Source organism: Ranitomeya imitator, chromosome 3 (assembly GCF_032444005.1).
Source record: "Ranitomeya imitator isolate aRanImi1 chromosome 3, aRanImi1.pri, whole genome shotgun sequence".
Lineage (NCBI taxonomy): Eukaryota > Metazoa > Chordata > Amphibia > Anura > Dendrobatidae > Ranitomeya > Ranitomeya imitator.
The window spans coordinates 27798615-27821647 of NC_091284.1; the positions used below are offsets into that span (position 1 = coordinate 27798615).

Here is a 23033-nt window from a genome sequence, read left to right on the forward strand (position 1 = left end):
CCGAAGGACCCAGTTCAGAGTACCCCTAGCCCTTGGGGGCGCTCCACAACCTAGGAGGCACATGCAGCTGAAATATACCCTGAAGGACCCATTGGCTCCCTGCACCGCAATACATGCTACCAGCCAATCAGAGGCCGGCAGTTAACCTCGGCTTGTCCTTCACGTCATGTGCTCCTCATTCTCACCTGCCAAAGTCTGCTGCTGAAACTATAGAAGATTGCATCGACATCATAGGAGCAGAGGAAGGTAAGAAGAGTCGTTTATTTAATTTAAAATGTGTTGGAAAAGCACAAGGAGCACAAGGAGCATTATTGCTGGAATGGGCCAAGGAATGGTGGACATTGTACCAGGAAGGAGCCAAGGATGGGGGACATTGTTATAGGATGGGGGCCTGGATGAAGGGGGTATTATTACAAGAAGGGGCCAAGAAGTAAAGCTGGATAGCACATACAGACAATCTGTACATACAGTTGTGCTCAAAAGTTTACATACCCTGACAGAATTTTGGCTTTCTTGGCCTTTTTTTCAGAGAATATGAATGATAACACCAAAACTTTTTCTCCACTCATCGTTAGTGGTTGGGTGAAGCCATTTATTGTCAGACTACTGTGTTTTCACTTTTTATCATAATCATAATGACAACCCAAAACATCCAAATGACCCTGATCAAAAGTTCACATACCCTGGTGATTTTGGCCTGATAACATGCATAGAAGTTGACACAAATGGGTTTGAATGGCTACTAAAGGTAACATCCTCACCTGTTAGGAAACTATCTGTAATCTGTTATTTCTTTTTAATTGTTGATGTATAAAGCAAAGGTCATACTGAGAAAAATGCTCATAAAAATAACACACAGATGAAAAATTATCAATTTTTTTGTGATGAAAAGTAATGGATTTTTCATATGCTCGTCTGAACCTGGCCTTAAATATAGCATTCATGCTTGTGACTAAGTGACTTGGACTTAGCAAAAGTTAACTCACTAAGTGCCAAATACCAAATGATTGCTAACTAGCGAAAGTGCTTGGATAAGGTATTATCCGCCATGCTCATGTGCTAATAGAGAATCTTCGGCATGCTCGAATACTATGTTCGAGTCCCTGCGGCTGCACGTCTCATGGCTTTTCAACAGTTGCAACACATGGATTACCTATTTGTTAGTCAATCCTTGACTGTATTGGCGCTGTTGAACAGCCGCAAGACATGCAGCCGTGGGGACGCGAACATAATATTCGAGAATGTCGAAGGTACTCTATTAGCACACGAGCATGGCGGATAACATCTTATCCCAGCACGTCCACTCATCACTATTGCTAATATCTCTGTAATGGACAGGGAAAATAAATGGTAAAAAAGAAGCCATTATCACATCATGTGTCCAGTTCAACATGAAAAATTTGGGGAAAGGTCTTCAACTTGGCACCATCTGGTGTCCACCTATCATGAGACTGCAATTACTGTGTATTTCAACATATCCCACATCAATGTATACCGTAAATGATGAAAAAACATTGACCTTCAGCTGTAATAATATTGTATAAAAGCATAAAACACAATGTATCTGTGCCTCATTATAGCTGTTCTTGTATACGGTGATCATTAATAATCTCATAAAAATGTTAACAACAACCGTAATCACCTTCTTTCACTTCCAGGCATGGTGACGGTGAGAAGAGGTGATCCTGCTGTTCTGCAGTGTGAGGTTGATCCTGGAGACACATTACTAGTAGTTACATGGAAGCTTCGTCTATATGATTCATCCTGTGTAATATCATATAAAATAGAGGAGGATAATATAAAGACGTCATACAGCTCCTGCAGCACAAGGATGAGAAGTGACCATTTATCACTGGCCATCAGTAACACTGAGATATCAGATGAAGGGACGTACGCTTGTGAAGTGGCGAATGATAATTACACGTTCTTCAGAAACTTTTCACTACAAGTATTAGGTGAGTTGTAATGTTCATCTATTGCACACCCTCATGATTGGGCTTTTGATACCTTTTTTAAACTAGGTGTCTAAGGGTGAAAGATGGTTGATGGAATGACATTGTCACGGGGCTACCGCGACAGAGAGGTTCCAGAGAACCGCAGCGCTTTGGGCCTCATTCACACACAATGAACAGAAGCTCTTCTCCTGAGTTCTGACCTGGCTGTCTTCTGCCAGCAGGGCAGGAGTTAAACCTTGTTACTGAAGTTACTGAGAGCTATGTCTCTCAGCTGATTTGCTTTTGGTAATCTCCGCTCCTATATAGACTCAGCTTTCTCTACAACTGTTGTCAGTGATCAGTTCTGCTGCCTGGCTTGGAGTGTGAAGGAGCGCAGTGTTGGAGCTTCGAGGTTTATTTACAGAGATTGATGTCTGCTGTTTTGGTTGCATGTTAAACCTGTTTTCCTTCCTAGTTTTTTCCCTTCTCTTCCCTTCTCTGTGTTTCCTCTCTGGTTGTGTGAGCATTTGGTGAGTTTGAGACTTTTAGTTATCTGTATACCCTGTTTATTGTTGTATTTATATACTGGTGCAGTCCACCTCCCTTGGGTGGAGAGGGGGCCACTGATAGGGCCTGCACAGGAGACAGGGATACGCTGGTGGCTCATGCCTCCTAACCATCATAGGTACCCCTGAGATAAGGGAAAGCCAGGACCCCATTATAGTGGCAGGGACAGGTGCGGGTCCCAGTAGGCCATCCTGCCCCTTTATCTCCATTAACGGCGTGACAGACATTGCTTGAAGACATTCACCAAAGTTTTATGCAGTACTATGCAAAAGTTTTAGACAAGTGTGAAAAAAAATGCTCCAAAGAATTTTGACAAAATAGAAGTGATACTAGTATTTATCAATTAACAAAATCCAAATATAATTAATAAAAGAAAATCAAAATCTGATGAATATATGTTGACCGCCATTTACTTTCAAGACAACATCAATTCTCCTCAGTCAATTCTCACTTGTACACAGTTTTTGAGTCAACTCAACAGGGAGGTATGTTGTGAATTCTGTGGCCGGGCTCCCTCCTGTGGTCGTGAGTGGTACTTCGGCTGGTTCTGTCTATGAGCTTCCTTTGGTGGATGGGAGTGGTACTGCGGCTTCTGGGTTTCCTTCCTCAGGTGATGAGGTTAAGTCGTTAGGTGCTGCTCTATTTAGCTCCACCTAGTGCTTTGATCCTGGCCTCCAGTCAATGTTCCAGTATTGATCTTGCTTTTTCCTGGATCGTTCCTGTGGCCTGTCTATCCTGCATAAGCTAAGTTTTGCTTGTTTTATTTTTGTTTGCTATTTTTTCTGTCCAGCTTGCTATATTGGTTTTTCTTGCTTGCTGGAAGCTCTGGGACGCAGAGGGAGCACCTCCGTACCGTTAGTCGGTGCGGAGGGTCTTTTTGCCCCCTCTGCGTGGTTGTTTGTAGGGTTTTGTGTTGACCGCAAAGCAATCTTTCCTATCTTCGGTCTGTTCAGTAAGTTGGGCCTCACTTTGCTAAATCTATTTCATCTCTGCGTTTGTATTTTCATCTCAACTCACAGTCTGTTAGGTCTCGAATTCCCGCTTCTGCACAGGGGGAATCTCGAGCCATCTCCGCTGCGGTCCCCCATTCTTATCCAGCCGCAGTGGAGTCTGCTCAGCAGGGACGTCGGTACCAGCGTCTTGCTCAGTCTCACTCTGTACAGAGAGTTACTGCTGCTTCTTCAGCTTCGGCCATTAAACCCAGTGCTGGTCAGCAGCGAGCGGACTTCTCTGGGACTAAGTCCTTGTCTGCACATACTGAGCATGCCCAGGGCAAGATCTCCCGTTGGAGATCGAGGGTCATGTGCTCAGGCTCTGCAGCACATTCCATTGGTCCTCTTGGCAGGTCCTGGAAGGGCAAAGTTTCCGTGGCCACTTCCTGTGCTGCAACTATATAAACTGCGCATGACCGCACGGCCATGCGCTAGTGTACAATTGAATACGTGTGTTTGTTGTGAGTGCAAGTCGTTCATTAAATACCCCTACCCTATTGTATGACTGTTCGCATATGGAGTATGGCTGCTATCTAGCGCCCGACAAATCACTCAACGTGTCACACACATATCAGCGTCTATTGCTGTGACCGCCAGTGCGGCGCCACGCGCCAGTAGTGCGCTTCCTGACCCACGTCTGGGTGCTTAGTGGTGCCTGCCAGCACGGCACAGTTCGCACTTCGGTACTCTAATTATAAGTGTTGCCTTTACACACCCAGTTGAGGTGTTGTGCCAGCAAGGGTCTAATCGGACTTCAATCCTAGTTGGGGTTAAGTTCGCTGACTGCTTGCTCGCCTTCTATGTGCGGTACCGCGATCCTGTGACGCAACAGGATCGCTTCCTTCACGTTGGGTGAGGTTTAACCCACGTGTGTATTCTTATGAGTACCGCCATATAGTCCGTCCTTACTTAGCAGCAGGTTCCATCTTTGCACGGTGGACCCCGGGCTGCGAACGCACCATACACTATCAGTCTTATTATTTGGTGCGTTCCGCTAGCCCTAACACAGTCATTATATGTGGGGGGCTGCCTTTTCCTTTGGGGTTTTTCTCTGAGGCAAGGTAGGCTTATTTTTCTTTCTTAGGGCTAGCTAGTTTCTCAGGCTGTGCTCGAGGCGCATAGGACTGGTCAGGAGCGCTCCACGGCTACCTTTAGTGTGGTTGGATAGGATTAGGGATTGCGGTCAGCAGAGTTCCCATGTCTCAGAGCTCGTCCTATGTTTTTGGTAATTGTCAGGTCACTTTGTGTGCTCTGAACTACAAGGTCCATTGTGGTTCTGAATCACCTGTTCATAACAGAGGTCCAAACAGAGGTATGTTGTGAATTCTGTGGCCGGGCTCCCTCCTGTGGTCGTGAGTGGTACTTCGGCTGGTTCTGTCTATGAGCTTCCTTTGGTGGATGGGAGTGGTACTGCGGCTTCTGGGTTTCCTTCCTCAGGTGATGAGGTTAAGTCGTTAGGTGCTGCTCTATTTAGCTCCACCTAGTGCTTTGATCCTGGCCTCCAGTCAATGTTCCAGTATTGATCTTGCTTTTTCCTGGATCGTTCCTGTGGCCTGTCTATCCTGCATAAGCTAAGTTTTGCTTGTTTTATTTTTGTTTGCTATTTTTTCTGTCCAGCTTGCTATATTGGTTTTTCTTGCTTGCTGGAAGCTCTGGGACGCAGAGGGAGCACCTCCGTACCGTTAGTCGGTGCGGAGGGTCTTTTTGCCCCCTCTGCGTGGTTGTTTGTAGGGTTTTGTGTTGACCGCAAAGCAATCTTTCCTATCTTCGGTCTGTTCAGTAAGTTGGGCCTCACTTTGCTAAATCTATTTCATCTCTGCGTTTGTATTTTCATCTCAACTCACAGTCTGTTAGGTCTCGAATTCCCGCTTCTGCACAGGGGGAATCTCGAGCCATCTCCGCTGCGGTCCCCCATTCTTATCCAGCCGCAGTGGAGTCTACTCAGCAGGGACGTCGGTACCAGCGTCTTGCTCAGTCTCACTCTGTACAGAGAGTTACTGCTGCTTCTTCAGCTTCGGCCATTAAACCCAGTGCTGGTCAGCAGCGAGCGGACTTCTCTGGGACTAAGTCCTTGTCTGCACACACTGAGCATGCCCAGGGCAAGATCTCCCGTTGGAGATCGAGGGTCATGTGCTCAGGCTCTGCAGCACATTCCATTGGTCCTCTTGGCAGGTCCTGGAAGGGCAAAGTTTCCGTGGCCACTTCCTGTGCTGCAACTATATAAACTGCGCATGACCGCACGGCCATGCGCTAGTGTACAATTGAATACGTGTGTTTGTTGTGAGTGCAAGTCGTTCATTAAATACCCCTACCCTATTGTATGACTGTTCGCGTATGGAGTATGGCTGCTATCTAGCGCCCGACAAATCACTCAACGTGTCACACACATATCAGCGTCTATTGCTGTGACCGCCAGTGCGGCGCCACGCGCCAGTAGTGCGCTTCCTGACCCACGTCTGGGTGCTTAGTGGTGCCTGCCAGCACGGCACAGTTCGCACTTCGGTACTCTAATTATAAGTGTTGCCTTTACACACCCAGTTGAGGTGTTGTGCCAGCAAGGGTCGAATCGGACTTCAATCCTAGTTGGGGTTAAGTTCGCTGACTGCTTGCTCGCCTTCTATGTGCGGTACCGCGATCCTGTGACGCAACAGGATCGCTTCCTTCACGTTGGGTGAGGTTTAACCCACGTGTGTATTCTTATGAGTACCGCCATATAGTCCGTCCTTACTTAGCAGCAGGTTCCATCTCTGCACGGTGGACCCCGGGCTGCGAACGCACCATACACTATCAGTCTTATTATTTGGTGCGTTCCGCTAGCCCTAACACAGTCATTATATGTGGGGGGCTGCCTTTTCCTTTGGGGTTTTTCTCTGAGGCAAGGTAGGCTTATTTTTCTTTCTTAGGGCTAGCTAGTTTCTCAGGCTGTGCTCGAGGCGCATAGGACTGGTCAGGAGCGCTCCACGGCTACCTTTAGTGTGGTTGGATAGGATTAGGGATTGCGGTCAGCAGAGTTCCCATGTCTCAGAGCTCGTCCTATGTTTTTGGTAATTGTCAGGTCACTTTGTGTGCTCTGAACTACAAGGTCCATTGTGGTTCTGAATCACCTGTTCATAACAGAGGTCCAAACAGAGGTATGTTGTGAATTCTGTGGCCGGGCTCCCTCCTGTGGTCGTGAGTGGTACTTCGGCTGGTTCTGTCTATGAGCTTCCTTTGGTGGATGGGAGTGGTACTGCGGCTTCTGGGTTTCCTTCCTCAGGTGATGAGGTTAAGTCGTTAGGTGCTGCTCTATTTAGCTCCACCTAGTGCTTTGATCCTGGCCTCCAGTCAATGTTCCAGTATTGATCTTGCTTTTTCCTGGATCGTTCCTGTGGCCTGTCTATCCTGCATAAGCTAAGTTTTGCTTGTTTTATTTTTGTTTGCTATTTTTTCTGTCCAGCTTGCTATATTGGTTTTTCTTGCTTGCTGGAAGCTCTGGGACGCAGAGGGAGCACCTCCGTACCGTTAGTCGGTGCGGAGGGTCTTTTTGCCCCCTCTGCGTGGTTGTTTGTAGGGTTTTGTGTTGACCGCAAAGCAATCTTTCCTATCTTCGGTCTGTTCAGTAAGTTGGTCCTCACTTTGCTAAATCTATTTCATCTCTGCGTTTGTATTTTCATCTCAACTCACAGTCTGTTAGGTCTCGAATTCCCGCTTCTGCACAGGGGGAATCTCGAGCCATCTCCGCTGCGGTCCCCCATTCTTATCCAGCCGCAGTGGAGTCTGCTCAGCAGGGACGTCGGTACCAGCGTCTTGCTCAGTCTCACTCTGTACAGAGAGTTACTGCTGCTTCTTCAGCTTCGGCCATTAAACCCAGTGCTGGTCAGCAGCGAGCGGACTTCTCTGGGACTAAGTCCTTGTCTGCACACACTGAGCATGCCCAGGGCAAGATCTCCCGTTGGAGATCGAGGGTCATGTGCTCAGGCTCTGCAGCACATTCCATTGGTCCTCTTGGCAGGTCCTGGAAGGGCAAAGTTTCCGTGGCCACTTCCTGTGCTGCAACTATATAAACTGCGCATGACCGCACGGCCATGCGCTAGTGTACAATTGAATACGTGTGTTTGTTGTGAGTGCAAGTCGTTCATTAAATACCCCTACCCTATTGTATGACTGTTCGCGTATGGAGTATGGCTGCTATCTAGCGCCCGACAAATCACTCAACGTGTCACACACATATCAGCGTCTATTGCTGTGACCGCCAGTGCGGCGCCACGCGCCAGTAGTGCGCTTCCTGACCCACGTCTGGGTGCTTAGTGGTGCCTGCCAGCACGGCACAGTTCGCACTTCGGTACTCTAATTATAAGTGTTGCCTTTACACACCCAGTTGAGGTGTTGTGCCAGCAAGGGTCGAATCGGACTTCAATCCTAGTTGGGGTTAAGTTCGCTGACTGCTTGCTCGCCTTCTATGTGCGGTACCGCGATCCTGTGACGCAACAGGATCGCTTCCTTCACGTTGGGTGAGGTTTAACCCACGTGTGTATTCTTATGAGTACCGCCATATAGTCCGTCCTTACTTAGCAGCAGGTTCCATCTCTGCACGGTGGACCCCGGGCTGCGAACGCACCATACACTATCAGTCTTATTATTTGGTGCGTTCCGCTAGCCCTAACACAGTCATTATATGTGGGGGGCTGCCTTTTCCTTTGGGGTTTTTCTCTGAGGCAAGGTAGGCTTATTTTTCTTTCTTAGGGCTAGCTAGTTTCTCAGGCTGTGCTCGAGGCGCATAGGACTGGTCAGGAGCGCTCCACGGCTACCTTTAGTGTGGTTGGATAGGATTAGGGATTGCGGTCAGCAGAGTTCCCATGTCTCAGAGCTCGTCCTATGTTTTTGGTAATTGTCAGGTCACTTTGTGTGCTCTGAACTACAAGGTCCATTGTGGTTCTGAATCACCTGTTCATAACAGAGGTCCAAACATCTCAGAAAACTAACCACAGACCCTTTGTGGATGTCACTTGTGCAGATCCTTCTGTTTCTTCTGAAAGACTGGATGATGTAAGGGCTCTATGGAGGCCAGATCATCACTTCTGGGACTCCGTTTTCTTAATGACATTGGCTGTATGTTTGGGGATGTTGTCCGGCTGAAGAACAAATGTGGAGCCGATAAGATGCCTTCTGATGGTATTTCATTATGATGAGTAAGTATATACTTGGATTTCTCAGCATTGAGGAGGACATCATTATTCCTGACCAAATCCCCATCTCCATTTGCTGAAATGCAGCCACAACCTTGAAGGACCCTCCACCATGCTTCACTGTTGCCTGTAGACCTTCATTATTATGCTGCTCTCCAGCCTTTCAGGAAAAAACCTTCTACAGTTACAGCATTTCAGTTCTGTATGTTTTTAACCATAGTTGAGTCACTTGTCATCGATTCCTTGAAGAAGGTAGGATTTTTAGCAGGAATTCTTCCATGAAGATGACTTCCAGTCACACTTTATCAAACAGTAGATGGATGTAGCTGGTTCCCACTGGTTGTTGTCAGTTCTGAGCAGATAATATCAATGTAGAAAAAAAGTAGAGGAATAAGGGGTCAATAAACCCAGTTATCATAGCTCTGTAGTGACGGGAGGTCCACATGACGTAAGAAAAAACATTATTTTAACGTTATCTTTGTAATAAAAACGAGTTTAACACATTTCATGGATCCATGATCGGGGAACATATTGATATCCGTGGGTAAAATCACAAAAGTGTTGATAGCTGGAGACCTACAAAAAAGCAATATCTTCAGAATTATGGATATATCATGTTTATGTCTTGTGTGGATAGAATTCTTGAATATGACCCAGAGTAGAAGTCGGGACAAAACTAAGGTTTAATCTCATTCATTCATTCAGACATTCTACTCTTACCTCAGCTGATGGACGAGTGAAGGGTCTGCGTAGACCCCTTATAACATCTCATCTACAGAGTATCATTGTTAATCCCCAAAGTGAAGCACCGAGCATTGCAGGTCTGTCTATATTTCCTGCGGCATTCTCCTCCGCCGAAAGCGCGTGGATCCAATTCATTAGATGTATCTGTATTTTATTTCTTATTTTATACTGTTTTGGGCTGTTTGTATCTCGTTTTATTATGTCATGTTTTTTAACCTTCTTAAGTACTTCTTTTTGTATATTAAATCTAACATTTAACCAGTTTGATCGTTGCTGCTATAAACGTACCTACAAATCATGAAGAGGATGCTTAGACCTTGGTTGTGTCACCCTGGGTATGCAGGACTGCCAGAAGAGTGCCCATCAGGTGCTTCATAAAGCTGGGTGTGCTTGTGTATGACCCCATGCAGGTGTCTAGCTGGCCTGTCAAAATGGCAAGTGGTGGCAGAAAAAAGTGTGGTGTGGATGTTTGAACTGGCTGTGGGGTGCGCTCAGCTCATGGTCAGTCTATTGCGATAGGTGAGTGGACGAGTAAGTGTTGAAAACAGAGCGCCCTGTAGAGTAGCATCCGAGGCACATGGGTCGCGGGCGAGAGGTGTTCACATAGTAATCACTCTCAGTATCCATGGTGTGTTTGATAGTCAATGAAAAACTTGTATTTTTGCTGTTGTCTCATTCTTAAAAGTAGTTAATTAATTTTTTTTCCCCAAAGTAATAGAAAACAATTGAAAAATATAGGAATACACATTTGTTCTTATAGACATTTATTTTCAACCAGTTCTGAATTAATGGCACTGCCTAGACATCTACTGATTTCGAAGAGAACTGTCATGCTGCTGCAGTGCAGTATAGCGCAACCTCCACCAAGGGGAGCTTGAGAGGGAAGTGAGACTGCATACACAGAGCAGCAGCAAAGATGCCACCAAGTGGCGAGAGAGTGGTCAGACAAGCCGAGTCAAAAACAGTCAGATGCAGAAGTACTAAAATAAGCAGCGGTACACGTGGTCAGGAACAAGCCAGGGGGTTCAGCAATGGTCAGAAGCAGATAAGACAAAGACAGAAGGCAGAAGCAAGTCCGAAAACGAGCCAAGTCAAAAACCAGAGAATCAAACCAACAAACAGGGAAACACTGGAAAAAGGGCAGGCAGAGGGAGTCAACAGACACAGGGCAAGTCAGGCATCACAGCAGGACAAATCAAGAGCTACCAGAGTCATGTACACACGCCGAAGGCAGATCTATAGCTGACACTGCCAGCAGGATGCATCGGAGCTAAATAGCAAACCTGAACCAGAATGAGGCAGAGCAAAGTTAACCCTTGACATGATCCGCCCGGAAAAAGGGAAGACAGGATTAAACCATGGAACAGATCATGATAAGAACAGAATTAAGTGCGATGTGTCTTTCGTCTATTGCCCTAGGGTTCCTTGGATGGCCAGATGGCCACTATGTTTATGGTTTTCAATGTTGTCCATCTTTTAGAGCTTCTTCAAAAAGAACTTGAACAGCACATCTTGAAACCCCAGTCTTTTTTTAAAATCTTTGGCTGGGAGAGACCTCACTGATGCAGTTCAACTACCATCTATCTGATTTTGTGCTTAGCCTTGCCACGGATTATGAACTGTGTCATAAAATCATCTTACATTACTTCACCTTTGTAATAGAGTTGCCTATTCCTCACCTAGTTTTAAGCCCCCTTAACTGTAATTTAATGAATTGATCTTTGATAGTGATGATTGAACGTCCTCGGAAAAGGTGTTATTTGTGCATGCTCGGGTGCTAACCGAGTATGTTCTACATGCTCGAAAAATATGTTCGAATCCACGTGGCTGCATGGATTGTGGCTGTTCGACAGGAGCAACATCTGCAGGGATGGTCTAACAAACAGGCAATCCCTACATGTATTCATGTACAAACATCTGTTAGCACCCGAGCATACTCGGATAACACTTTTTTTGATCATGTTATTATTATCAAAGGCGGTTGCTTGGTTATTGTAGGCTGTAGGCTTTTCTGAAGAGATGGGTTTTCAGTTTCAGGTTCTGTCTGAAGGATCCGAGGGTGGTGCATAATCGGATGTGTTGAGGCATGGAATTCCAGAGAATGGGGGATAATCTGGAGAAATCTTGGAGGTGGTTGTGTGAGGAACGAATAAGTGTGGAGGAGAGTAGCAGGTCTTGGGAGGATTGGAGATCACGTGTGGGAAGATATTGGGAGATTAGTTCAGAGATATAGGGAGGGGACAGGTTGTGAATGGCTTTGTAGATCAGTGTTAGTAGTTTGAACTGGATTCATTTGGGAATTGGGAGTCAGTGGAGGGATTTGCAGAGGGGAGTAGCGAGGAGAGAGGTGGATTAGCCGGGCAGCAGAGTTGAGGACAGACTGGAGTGGTGCAAGAGAGTTAGCTGGGAGGCCACAGAGGAGGGTGTTGCAGTAATCGAGGCGGGAGATGATGAGAGCATGCACAAGAGTTTTGGTAGATTGTGGGCTGAGGAAGGAACGGATTCCGGCAATAATTTTGAGTTGGAGGTGACAGGAGGTGGCAAGAGTTTGGACGTGAGATTTGAAGGACAGGGCAGAGTGGAGAGTTACCCCGAGGCAGCAGATTTCAGGTGCGGGAGAGAACGTGATGCCATTTACCATAATAGATAGGTCAGGTAGGGGGGATACGTGAGGTGGGGGAAAGATGATGAGTTCGGTTTTGTCTACATTGAGTTTTAGGAAGCGAGAGGTGAAGAAGGAGGATATGGCTGACAGACACTTCAGGATTCTGGACAGCAGAGAGGTGACACCTGGGCCAGAGAGGTAGATCTGAGTGTCGTCCGCATACAGGTGGTACTGGAAGCCAGGGGACTTTATGAGTTGTCCTAGGCCAAGGGTATAGATGGAAAAAAGTAGGGGCCCTAGGGCTCATCACTGATCATTATCACCTGTTTGGTATAATTGGTTACTCATACACCTGACTATAATCTTACAAAATCCCTGATTCTCTGCAGGGTTACCTAGAATTTATGCTGTTTTTAAGGCAAAAAAGCAGTCACCAAATATTAATGTAATTTAGACTTCTGTTACGTTCATTCACTTTCCATTTTGTTAATTGATAAAAATGAACTAGTAACACTTCTATTCTAGAGCGTATTTTTACAGCACTTTTTCTACATCTGCCTAAAACTTTTGCACAGTCCTCTACATACTCTTCAAATATATATATATATATATATATATATATATATATATATATATATTTATATATATATATATATATATATATATATATATATATATATATATATATATATAGTGAGATACATGAGGTATAGAGGCAACCTCTTTTGTGTTTAACACCTACTGCACTGACCACTTATATGTGATTTGCATATTTGCGGTTACATCCTGACCACTTTCTCTTCCGCTTTTCTCAAAGTTTCAAAGCTCCAAATCTGTACTGACTTCATGGCATGGGTTTTAATGGCCAAGCAGTGGCATGTAGCCTTACATCACCAAGAATAACGGGACTCTGGAGGAGACGTGTTCTGTGCATTGATAGATCACACTTCTCTATCTGCGTCTGATGGAGGAGTCTGGGTTTGGTGATTCCAGGAGAACGTTATCCCCTGACTAGAGATGAGCGGTGTTCGAGTCAAACTGCTCGCCAATTTCAAATTCGAGCTGTTTTGAGCGGTGTTCGAGTCGTTCGTCGAACTCGAACAATTTACTTAACCTCTTAAGCCCCGAGGGTGGTTTGCACGTTAATGACCGGGCCAATTTTTACAATTCTGACAACTATCTCTTTATGAGGTTATAACTCTGGAACGCTTCAACGGATCTTGGCGATTCTGACAATGTTTTCTCGAGAGATATTGTACTTCACGATAGTGGTAAAATTTATTCGATATAACTTGCGTTTATTTGTGAAAAAAATGGAAATTTGGCAAAAATGTTGAAAATTTCGCAATTTTCCAACTTTTAATTTTTATGCCCTTAAATCACAGAGATATGTAACACAAAATACTTAATAAGTAACATTTCCCACATGTCTACTTTTCATCAGCACAATTTTGGAACCCAAATTTTTTTTTTGTTAGGGAGTTATAATTAGAGTTGAGCGACCTTGACCTTTTTAGAGTCGAGCCGGGTTTTGCGAAACCCGACTATGTCCAAAGTCGGGTCGAGTGAAATCGGCCGATTATGACGTAAAGTCGGGATCGACCGAAACACGAAACCCAATGCAAGTCAATGGGGCAGCATAGTCGGCAGTGAGTGGGGGCCAGGAAAACACCTACAGTGCCCATTTTAATGTCAAAACCATCCATTCTTCTTAATGAAGCTTGTCAAGCGTAATTTACCTTATAATAATTGGAAGGCATTTGAAATTGGGGGTCATTTGGCTAAAGTTGTGGGGGGTAGGGCTGGTTCAAGTAATTAGTGGGCCCAGGAAATCTGGACCACGTCACGGCAGTGGAGCAGGGAGAGGTAAGTATTTCAACTTTGCAAGTGCTGTGAACCTGAGCAAGCAGGGGGGGCCCACTCGTTGGCATTGGCACTGGCACAGGGCCCCTCAAAGTACAGCGGTGTGTTTGCACGGCGGGGGCGCCTCCCACCGGCAGCAACACTTTTGCGTACTATGAGAGGCCCTGTGCCAGTGACGTCGCCAACTAGTATTCCTCCCCCCACCTGATGAAGGAACCTGCACTTTCATCTGCACCTTCCTCTTTGTCCCCGTGTAAGGTGGTATGGTATGCGGGAAGAGCAACCTGACTTTCAGCAGGGTCACAATGTTGTTGTGTAGCGTGCACGGGGAATGTTGCGTTATGGGTCAATGTACCAGCAGACTCATCTATCACTGGCTGGGCAATGGGCACGATGAAGTGGAAACACAGATATAGGCCCAAAGAAGAAAGTGGGCTAAATGCAGTTCAAAATTGGTAACACAGGAATAACCAGGGGGCATTGCAGTGGAGGACAACTGGAATGAGAGGCTGACACAGAGAGTAGGGCCAAATCAGTAAGTAGTCGAAATGCAGTTCAAAATTGGCAACCGTAGTAAACAGGCGGCACAGCTTTGTTCAGTGGAGGAGAACAGCAAGGAGTGGCAGACACCGATAGTAGGCCCCAAACCAACTAGTACGCCAAATGCAGTTGTTCCATTTAACCACAATTTAATGAGAGCCTGAAGATAGAAGCTCAGGAAAGGCAACCTGGGGAACACCTTGGAGTGTAACACACCATCTCTCTCCACCCCATACCCATTTTGTATGGCCTAATGCAGTGTACTTTTCTACAACTACTAAACGAGAGTCGGAAGACCGAAGCAATGGCAAGGAAACCTGGGGAACACCTTAGAGTGTAACACACCCTCTCTCTACACCCCATACCCAATTTGAAGGTCTAATGCAGTGTAGTTTCCAAGAACTACTAAACGAGAGCCGGAAGATCGAAGCTCAGGAAAGGCAACCTGGGGAACACCTTGGAGTGTAACACACCCTCTCGCTACACCCCATACCCAATTTGAAGGCCTAATGCAGCGTAGTTTCCAACAACTACTAAACGAGAGCCGGAAGATCGAAGCTCAGGAAAGGCAACCTGGGGAACACCTTGGAGTGTAACAAACCCTCTCTCTACACCCCATACCCAATTTGTAGGCCTAATGCAGCGTAGTTTCCGACAACTACTAAACGAGAGCATGAAGATCGAAGCTCAGGAAAGGCAACCTGGGGAACACCTTGGAGTGTAACACACCCTCTCTCTACACCCCATACCCAATTTGTAGGCCTAATGCAGCGTAGTTTCCGACAACTACTAAACGAGAGCCGGAATATCGAAGCTCAGGAAAGGCAACCTGGGGAACACCTTGGAGTGTAACACACCCTCTCTCTACACCCCATACCCAATTTGAAGGCCTAATGCAGTGTAGTTTCCAAGAACTACTAAACGAGAGCCGGAAGATCGAAGCTCAGGAAAGGCAACCTGGGGAACACCTTGGAGTGGAACACACCATCTCTCTACACCCCATACCCAATTTGAAGGCCTAATGCAGCGTAGTTTCCAACAACTACTAAACGAGAGCCGGTAGATCGAAGCTCAGGAAAGGCAACCTGGGGAACACCTTGGAGTGTAACACAACGTCTCTCTACACCACGGAAGGGATGATTCTTAGGAAGGAAGGCTGTTGGAAATAAGCATTGCGCGTCCGAGGGTGATTAGATTCTTATTAGGTATATACTCACCCTCGGACGCGCCCTGCTTCTTTATTTGGAATGAATGTTTATTTGCAATGTGGTGTTGACTTTCTCTATTATTTTGGTAATTAATGATTTTATTATTTTCATTATTTTGCATCTTCTCGGCAATAATATAAAGAAGACGCGACAGGACAACACTCGGTGGATGCCATATGTGTGTTTTCAATTTAAAAAAACTTTCAGTTAACTACTTGCAGGAGAAAGTAATTGTAGCTGGTGGCCATTTTTAGTACTGTACCAGATTTTAGTTGTGTGTTTGTTTTTAATGTTAAAATGTCTGCATTTGATATCTCACCAGTATTTTCTTTTTTATAAGCAAAATACTTATTTTTATATTTTCTGATGTTGGTTCCAGGGGTACACGGGCAGCAGTGGTGTGGTCAGTGGAGGCCTAGTGGAAGGAGTGACCGCAGACAGGCATCGAAGGCCTAAAATAATAACACATGGCTGTAGGCAATTTTAAATTGGTTCCAGGGGTACACGGGCAGCAGTGGTCTGGTCAGTGGAAGTCTAGTGGAAGGAGTGACCGCAGACAGGCTTCCAAGGCCTAAAATAATAACACATGGCTGTAGGCAATTTTAAATTGGTTCCAGGGGTACACGGGCAGCAGTGACCTGGTCAGTGTAGTAGTAGTTGAAAGAATGGACCGCAGACAGGCATCGAAGGCCTAAAATAAAAAAATTGGGCTGGCTGTAGGCAATTTTAAATTGGTTCCAGGGGTACACGGACAGCAGTGGTGTGGTCAGTGGAGGCCTAGTGGAAGGAGTGACCGCAGACAGGCATCGAAGGCCTAAAATAATAACACATGGCTGTAGGCAATTTTAAATTGGTTCCAGGGGTACACGGGCAGCAGTGACCTGGTCAGTGTAGTAGTAGTTGAAAGAATGGACCGCAGACAGGCATCGAAGGCCTAAAATAAAAAAATTGGGCTGGCTGTAGGCAATTTTAAATTGGTTCCAGGGGTACACGGGCAGCAGTGGTCTGGTCAGTGGAAGTCTAGTGGAAGGAGTGACCGCAGACAGGCTTCCAAGGCCTAAAATAATAACACATGGCTGTAGGCAATTTTAAATTGGTTCCAGGGGTACACGGGCAGCAGTGACCTGGTCAGTGTAGTAGTAGTTGAAAGAATGGACCGCAGACAGGCATCGAAGGCCTAAAATAAAAAAATTGGGCTGGCTGTAGGCAATTTTAAATTGGTTCCAGGGGTACACGGACAGCAGTGGTGTGGTCAGTGGAGGCCTAGTGGAAGGAGTGACCGCAGACAGGCATCGAAGGCCTAAAATAATAACACATGGCTGTAGGCAATTTTAAATTGGTTCCAGGGGTACACGGGCAGCAGTGACCTGGTCAGTGTAGTAGTAGTTGAAAGAATGGACCGCAGACAGGCATCGAAGGCCTAAAATAAAAAAATTGGGCTGGCTGTAGGCAATTTTAAATTGGTTCCAGGGGTACACGGACAGCAGTGGTGTGGTCAGTGGAGGCCTAGTGGAAGGAGTGACCGCAGACAGGCATCGAAGGCCTAAAATAATAACACATGGCTGTAGGCAATTTTAAATTGGTTCCAGGGGTACACGGACAGCAGTGGTGTGGTCAGTGGAGGCCTAGTGGAAGGAGTGACCGCAGACAGGCATCGAAGGCCTAAAATAATAACACATGGCTGTAGGCAATTTTAAATTGGTTCCAGGGGTAGACGGGCAGCAGTGACCTGGTCAGTGTAGTAGTAGTTGAAAGAATGGACCGCAGACAGGCATCGAAGGCCTAAAATAAAAAAATTGGGCTGGCTGTAGGCAATTTTAAATTGGTTCCAGGGGTACACGGACAGCAGTGGTGTGGTCAGTGGAGGCCTAGTGGAAGGAGTGACCGCAGACAGGCATCGAAGGCCTAAAATAATAACACATGGCTGTAGGCACTTTTAAATTGGTTCCAGGGGTACACGGGCAGCAGTGACCTGGTCAGTGTAGTAGTAGTTGAAAGAATGGACCGCAGACAGGCATCGAAGGCCTAAAATAAAAACACATGGCTGTAGGCAATTTTAAATTGGTTCCAGGGGTACACGGACAGCAGTGGTGTGGTCAGTGGAGGCCTAGTGGAAGGAGTGACCGCAGACAGGCATCGAAGGCCTAAAATAATAACACATGGCTGTAGGCAATTTTAAATTGGTTCCAGGGGTACACGGGCAGCAGTGACCTGGTCAGTGTAGTAGTAGTTGAAAGAATGGACCGCAGACAGGCATCGAAGGCCTAAAATAAAAAAATTGGGCTGGCTGTAGGCAATTTTAAATTGGTTCCAGGGGTACACGGGCAGCAGTGGTGTGGTCAGTGGAGGCCTAGTGGAAGGAGTGACCGCAGACAGGCATCGAAGGCCTAAAATAATAACACATGGCTGTAGGCAATTTTAAATTGGTTCCAGGGGTACACGGGCAGCAGTGACCTGGTCAGTGGAAGTCTAGTGGAAGGAGTGACCGCAGACAGGCTTCCAAGGCCTAACATAACAAACTTGGGCTGGCTGTAGGCACTTTTAAATTGGTTCCAGGGGTACACGGGCAGCAGTGACCTGGTCAGTGTAGTAGTAGTTGAAAGAATGGACCGCAGACAGGCATCGAAGGCCTAAAATAAAAACACATGGCTGTAGGCAATTTTAAATTGGTTCCAGGGGTACACGGACAGCAGTGGTGTGGTCAGTGGAGGCCTAGTGGAAGGAGTGACCGCAGACAGGCATCGAAGGCCTAAAATAATAACACATGGCTGTAGGCAATTTTAAATTGGTTCCAGGGGTACACGGGCAGCAGTGACCTGGTCAGTGTAGTAGTAGTTGAAAGAATGGACCGCAGACAGGCATCGAAGGCCTAAAATAAAAAAATTGGGCTGGCTGTAGGCAATTTTAAATTGGTTCCAGGGGTACACGGACAGCAGTGGTGTGGTCAGTGGAGGCCTAGTGGAAGGAGTGACCGCAGACAGGCATCGAAGGCCTAAAATAATAACACATGGCTGTAGGCAATTTTAAATTGGTTCCAGGGGTACACGGACAGCAGTGGTGTGGTCAGTGGAGGCCTAGTGGAAGGAGTGACCGCAGACAGGCTTCCAAGGCCTAACATAACAAACTTGGGCTGGCTGTAGGCACTTTTAAATTGGTTCCAGGGGTACACGGGCAGCAGTGACCTGGTCAGTGTAGTAGTAGTTGAAAGAATGGACCGCAGACAGGCTTCGAAGGCCTAACATAACAAACTTGGGCTGGCTGTAGGCACTTTTAAATTGGTTCCAGGGGTACACGGGCAGCAGTGGTCTGGTCAGTGGAAGTCTAGTGGAAGGAGTGACCGCAGACAGGCTTCCAAGGCCTAACATAACAAACTTGGGCTGGCTGTAGGCACTTTTAAATTGGTTCCAGGGGTACACGGGCAGCAGTGGTCTGGTCAGTGGAAGTCTAGTGGAAGGAGTGACCGCAGACAGGCTTCCAAGGCCTAACATAACAAACTTGGGCTGGCTGTAGGCACTTTTAAATTGGTTCCAGGGGTACACGGGCAGCAGTGGTCTGGTCAGTGGAAGTCTAGTGGAAGGAGTGACCGCAGACAGGCTTCGAAGGCCTAACATAACAAAATTGGGCTGGCTGTAGGCACTTTAAATTGGTTCCAGGGGTACATGGGCAGCAGTGTATGGTCAGTGGAAGTCTAGTGGAAGGAGTGACGGCAGACAGTCTTCGAAGGCCTAACATAACAAAATTGGGCTGACTGTAGGCACTTTTAAATTGGTTCCAGGGTAACACGGCCAGCAGTGGCCTGGTCAGTGTAGTAGTTGTAGAAAGAAGGGACCGCAGACAGGCTTCGAAGGCCTAACATAACAAAAATGTCAAAACAATGGTATTGTCAGTGCCAGGCATTGAAGGATGTCAGCGCCTAGACTACACATTGGTGAAGCTGTGAGAGATAATTTTGCTAGTGGTAGAGCACTGTTTGAGCTGGGGGGGGGAACTGTCTTGTGGCCGGCGTTACAGGCACAGGGCCCCTCATATTACAACGGTGTGTCTGACGTTGGGTGCGCACCACCACCGCCAGAGACACTTTATTGTACTATGAGGGACCCAGTGGCAGTGCCGTCGACCAAAAGCGGCCACACCCACCTCTTCAGACAAACAGCACTCTCAAGGGTCCAAGCGCAAAGTGGCGATAGCACGGGCCCGTGTGGGGAGTTTGGCCATTTCGTGAGGTGGAAACATGTCGTATGCTGGACAATCAGGTGAAGAAAATTACGAGATTGGAAAAGTCATTCAGAATAGTCCACAGGCAAGACCTTTTCATAGGAAAGCTAGGTGTCAGCCGGGCAGGGTGGGGCAAAAGATTTTGAAATCCAGTTGTGGTTCATTTTAATGAAGGTTAGATCATCTACATTTTGGGTAGCCAGACGAGTCCTTTTTTCTGTTAGTATTGAACCTGCAGCACTGAATACTCTTTCTGATAGGACACTAGCTGCCGGGCAAGCAAGCTCCTGCAATGCATATTCTGCCAATTCTGGCCAGGTGTCTAATTTGGATGCCCAGTAATCAAATGGGAATGACGGTTGAGGGAGAACGTCGATAAGGGATGAAAAATAGTTTGTAACCATACTGGACAAATGTTGTCTCCTGTCACTTTGAATTGATGCTGCAGTACCTGTCCTGTCTGCGGTCATAGAAAAATCACTCCACAACCTGGTCAGAAAACCCCTCTGGCCAACGCCACTTCTGATTTCTGCCCCTCTAACACCTCTGGTCTGCTGGCCCCTGGAGCTCGTGTGAGAACGATCACGGGCGCTGTGTGCAGGGAATGCCAGAAGCAAACGGTCAACAAGAGTTGATTGTTTTGTTGCTAATATTAGTTCCAAGTTCTCATGTGGCATAATATTTTGCAATTTGCCTTTATAGCGAGGATCAAGGAGGCAGGCCAACCAGTAATCGTCATCGTTCATCATTTTTGTAATGCGTGTGTCCCTTTTGAGGATACGCAAGGCATAATCCGCCATGTGGGCCAAAGTTCCCGTTGTCAAATCTGCGGTTGTGCTTGGTTGAGGGGCAGTTGCAGGCAAATCTACGTCACTTGTGTCCCTCAAAAAACCAGAACCCGGCCTTGCCACGCCACCAATTTCCCGTGCCCCCGGGAAAGCTTCCTCATTAAAAATATACTCATCCCCATCATCCTCCTCATCCTCCACCTCCTCTTCGCCCGGTACCTCGTCATGTACACTGCCCTGACCAGACAATCGCTGACTGTCATCAAGGCTTTCCTCTTCCTCTGGTGCAGACGCCTGATCCTTTATGTGCGTCAAACTTTGCATCAGCAGACGCATTAGGGGGATGCTCATGCTTATTATGGCGTTGTCTGCACTAACCAGCCGTGTGCATTCCTCAAAACACTGAAGGACTTGACACATGTCTTGAATCTTCGACCACTGCACACCTGACAACTCCATGTCTGCCATCCTACTGCCTGCCCGTGTATGTGTATCCTCCCACAAAAACATAACAGCCCGCCTCTGTTCGCACAGTCTCTGAAGCATGTGCAGTGTTGAGTTCCACCTTGTTGCAACGTCTATGATTAGGCGATGCTGGGGAAGGTTCAAAGAACGCTGATAGGTCTGCATACGGCTGGAGTGTACAGGCGAACGGCGGATATGTGCGCAAAGTCCACGCACTTTGAGGAGCAGGTCGGATAACCCCGGATAACTTTTCAGGAAGCACTGCACCACCAGGTTTAAGGTGTGAGCCAGGCAAGGAATGTGTTTCAGTTGGGAAAGGGAGATGGCAGCCATGAAATTCCTTCCGTTATCACTCACTACCTTGCCTGCCTCAAGATCTACAGTGCCCAGCCACGACTGCGTTTCTTGCTGCAAGAACTCGGACAGAACTTCCGCGGTGTGTCTATTGTCGCCCAAACACTTCATAGCCAATACAGCCTGCTGACGTATGCCAGTAGCTGCCCCATAATGGGAGACCTGGTGTGCAACAGTGGCAGGTGCGGATGGAGTGTTTGTGCGACTGCGGTCTGTGGACGAGCTCTTGCTTCTGCAGGAGGACGAGGAGGAGGAGGAGGAGGAGGGGGTGCGAACGGCTACAGACAACTGTTTACTAGACCGTGGGCTAGGCAGAACTGTCCAAAACTTGCTGTCCCCTGTGGACCCTGAATCCACCACATTTACCCAGTGTGCCGTGATGGACACGTAACGTCCCTGGCCATGCCTACTGGTCCATGCATCTGTTGTCAGGTGCACCTTTGTGCTCACAGATTGCCTGAGTGCATGGACGATGCGCTCTTTAACATGCTGGTGGAGGGCTGGGATGGCTTTTCTGGAAAAAAAGTGTCGACTGGGTAGCTCGTAGCGTGGTACAGCGTAGTCCATCAGGTCTTTGAAAGCTTCGCTTTCAACTAACCGGTAGGGCATCATCTCTAACGAGATTAGTCTAGCTATGTGGGCGTTCAAACCCTGTGTACGCGGATGCGAGGCTAAGTATTTCCTTTTTCTAACCATAGTCTCATGTAGGGTGAGCTGGACTGGAGAGCTGGAGATCGTGGAACTAGCGGGGGTGCCGGTGGACATGGCAGACTGAGAGACGGTGGGAGATGGTATTGTTGCCGCCGGTGCCCTAGATGCAGTGTTTCCTACTACGAAACTGGTGATTCCCTGACCCTGACTGCTTTGGCCTGGCAAAGATACCTGCACAGATACAGCAGGTGGTGCGCTAAATGGTGGTCCTACACTGCCGGAAGGGATGTTGCGTTGATGACTAGCTTCATTGGCCGAGGGTGCAACAACCTTAAGGGACGTTTGGTAGTTAGTCCAAGCTTTCAAATGCATGGTGGTTAAATGTCTATGCATGCAACTAGTATTGAGACTTTTCAGATTCTGACCTCTGCTTAAGGAAGTAGAACATTTTTGACAGATGACTTTGCGCTGATCAATTGGATGTTGTTTAAAAAAATGCCAGACTGCACTCTTTCTAGCATCGGATACCTTTTCAGGCATTGCAGACTGAGCTTTAACCGGATGGCCACGCTGTCCTCCACCAGGTTTTGGCTTTGCCACGCGTTTTGGGCAAGATACGGGCCCGGCAGATGGAACCTGTGGCGATGTTGATGCCTGCTGCGGCCCCTCCTCCTCCTCTGCTTCAGAACTGCTGCCGCCTGCACCCTGTTCCCCCAATGGCTGCCAATCGGGGTCAAGAACTGGGTCATCTAATAACTCTTCTTGTACCTCCTGCGCAACTTCGTCTGTGTCACCGTGTCGTTCGGTGGTATAGCGTTCGTGATGGGGCAACATAGTCTCATCAGGGTCTGATTCTTGATCAGCACCCTGCGAGGGCAATGTTGTGGTCTGAGTCAAAGGACCAGCATAGTAGTCTGGCTGTGGCTGTGCGTCAGTGCACTC

At 47.1% G+C, this 23033-nt stretch overlaps 1 protein-coding gene across 2 annotated transcripts in view; it reads left to right on the forward strand.

Annotated features, from left to right (window-relative positions):
- LOC138672547 (cell surface glycoprotein CD200 receptor 1-B-like) overlaps nucleotides 1-23033 on the forward strand; it is a 58770-nt gene that overhangs the window by 16198 nt on the left and 19539 nt on the right. For both annotated transcript variants that reach the window (XM_069760630.1, XM_069760631.1), the window contains exon 2: nucleotides 1659-1955. In XM_069760630.1, the coding sequence (XP_069616731.1) occupies nucleotides 1659-1955 (297 nt within the window). The remainder of the gene's footprint in view (nucleotides 1-1658; nucleotides 1956-23033) is intronic.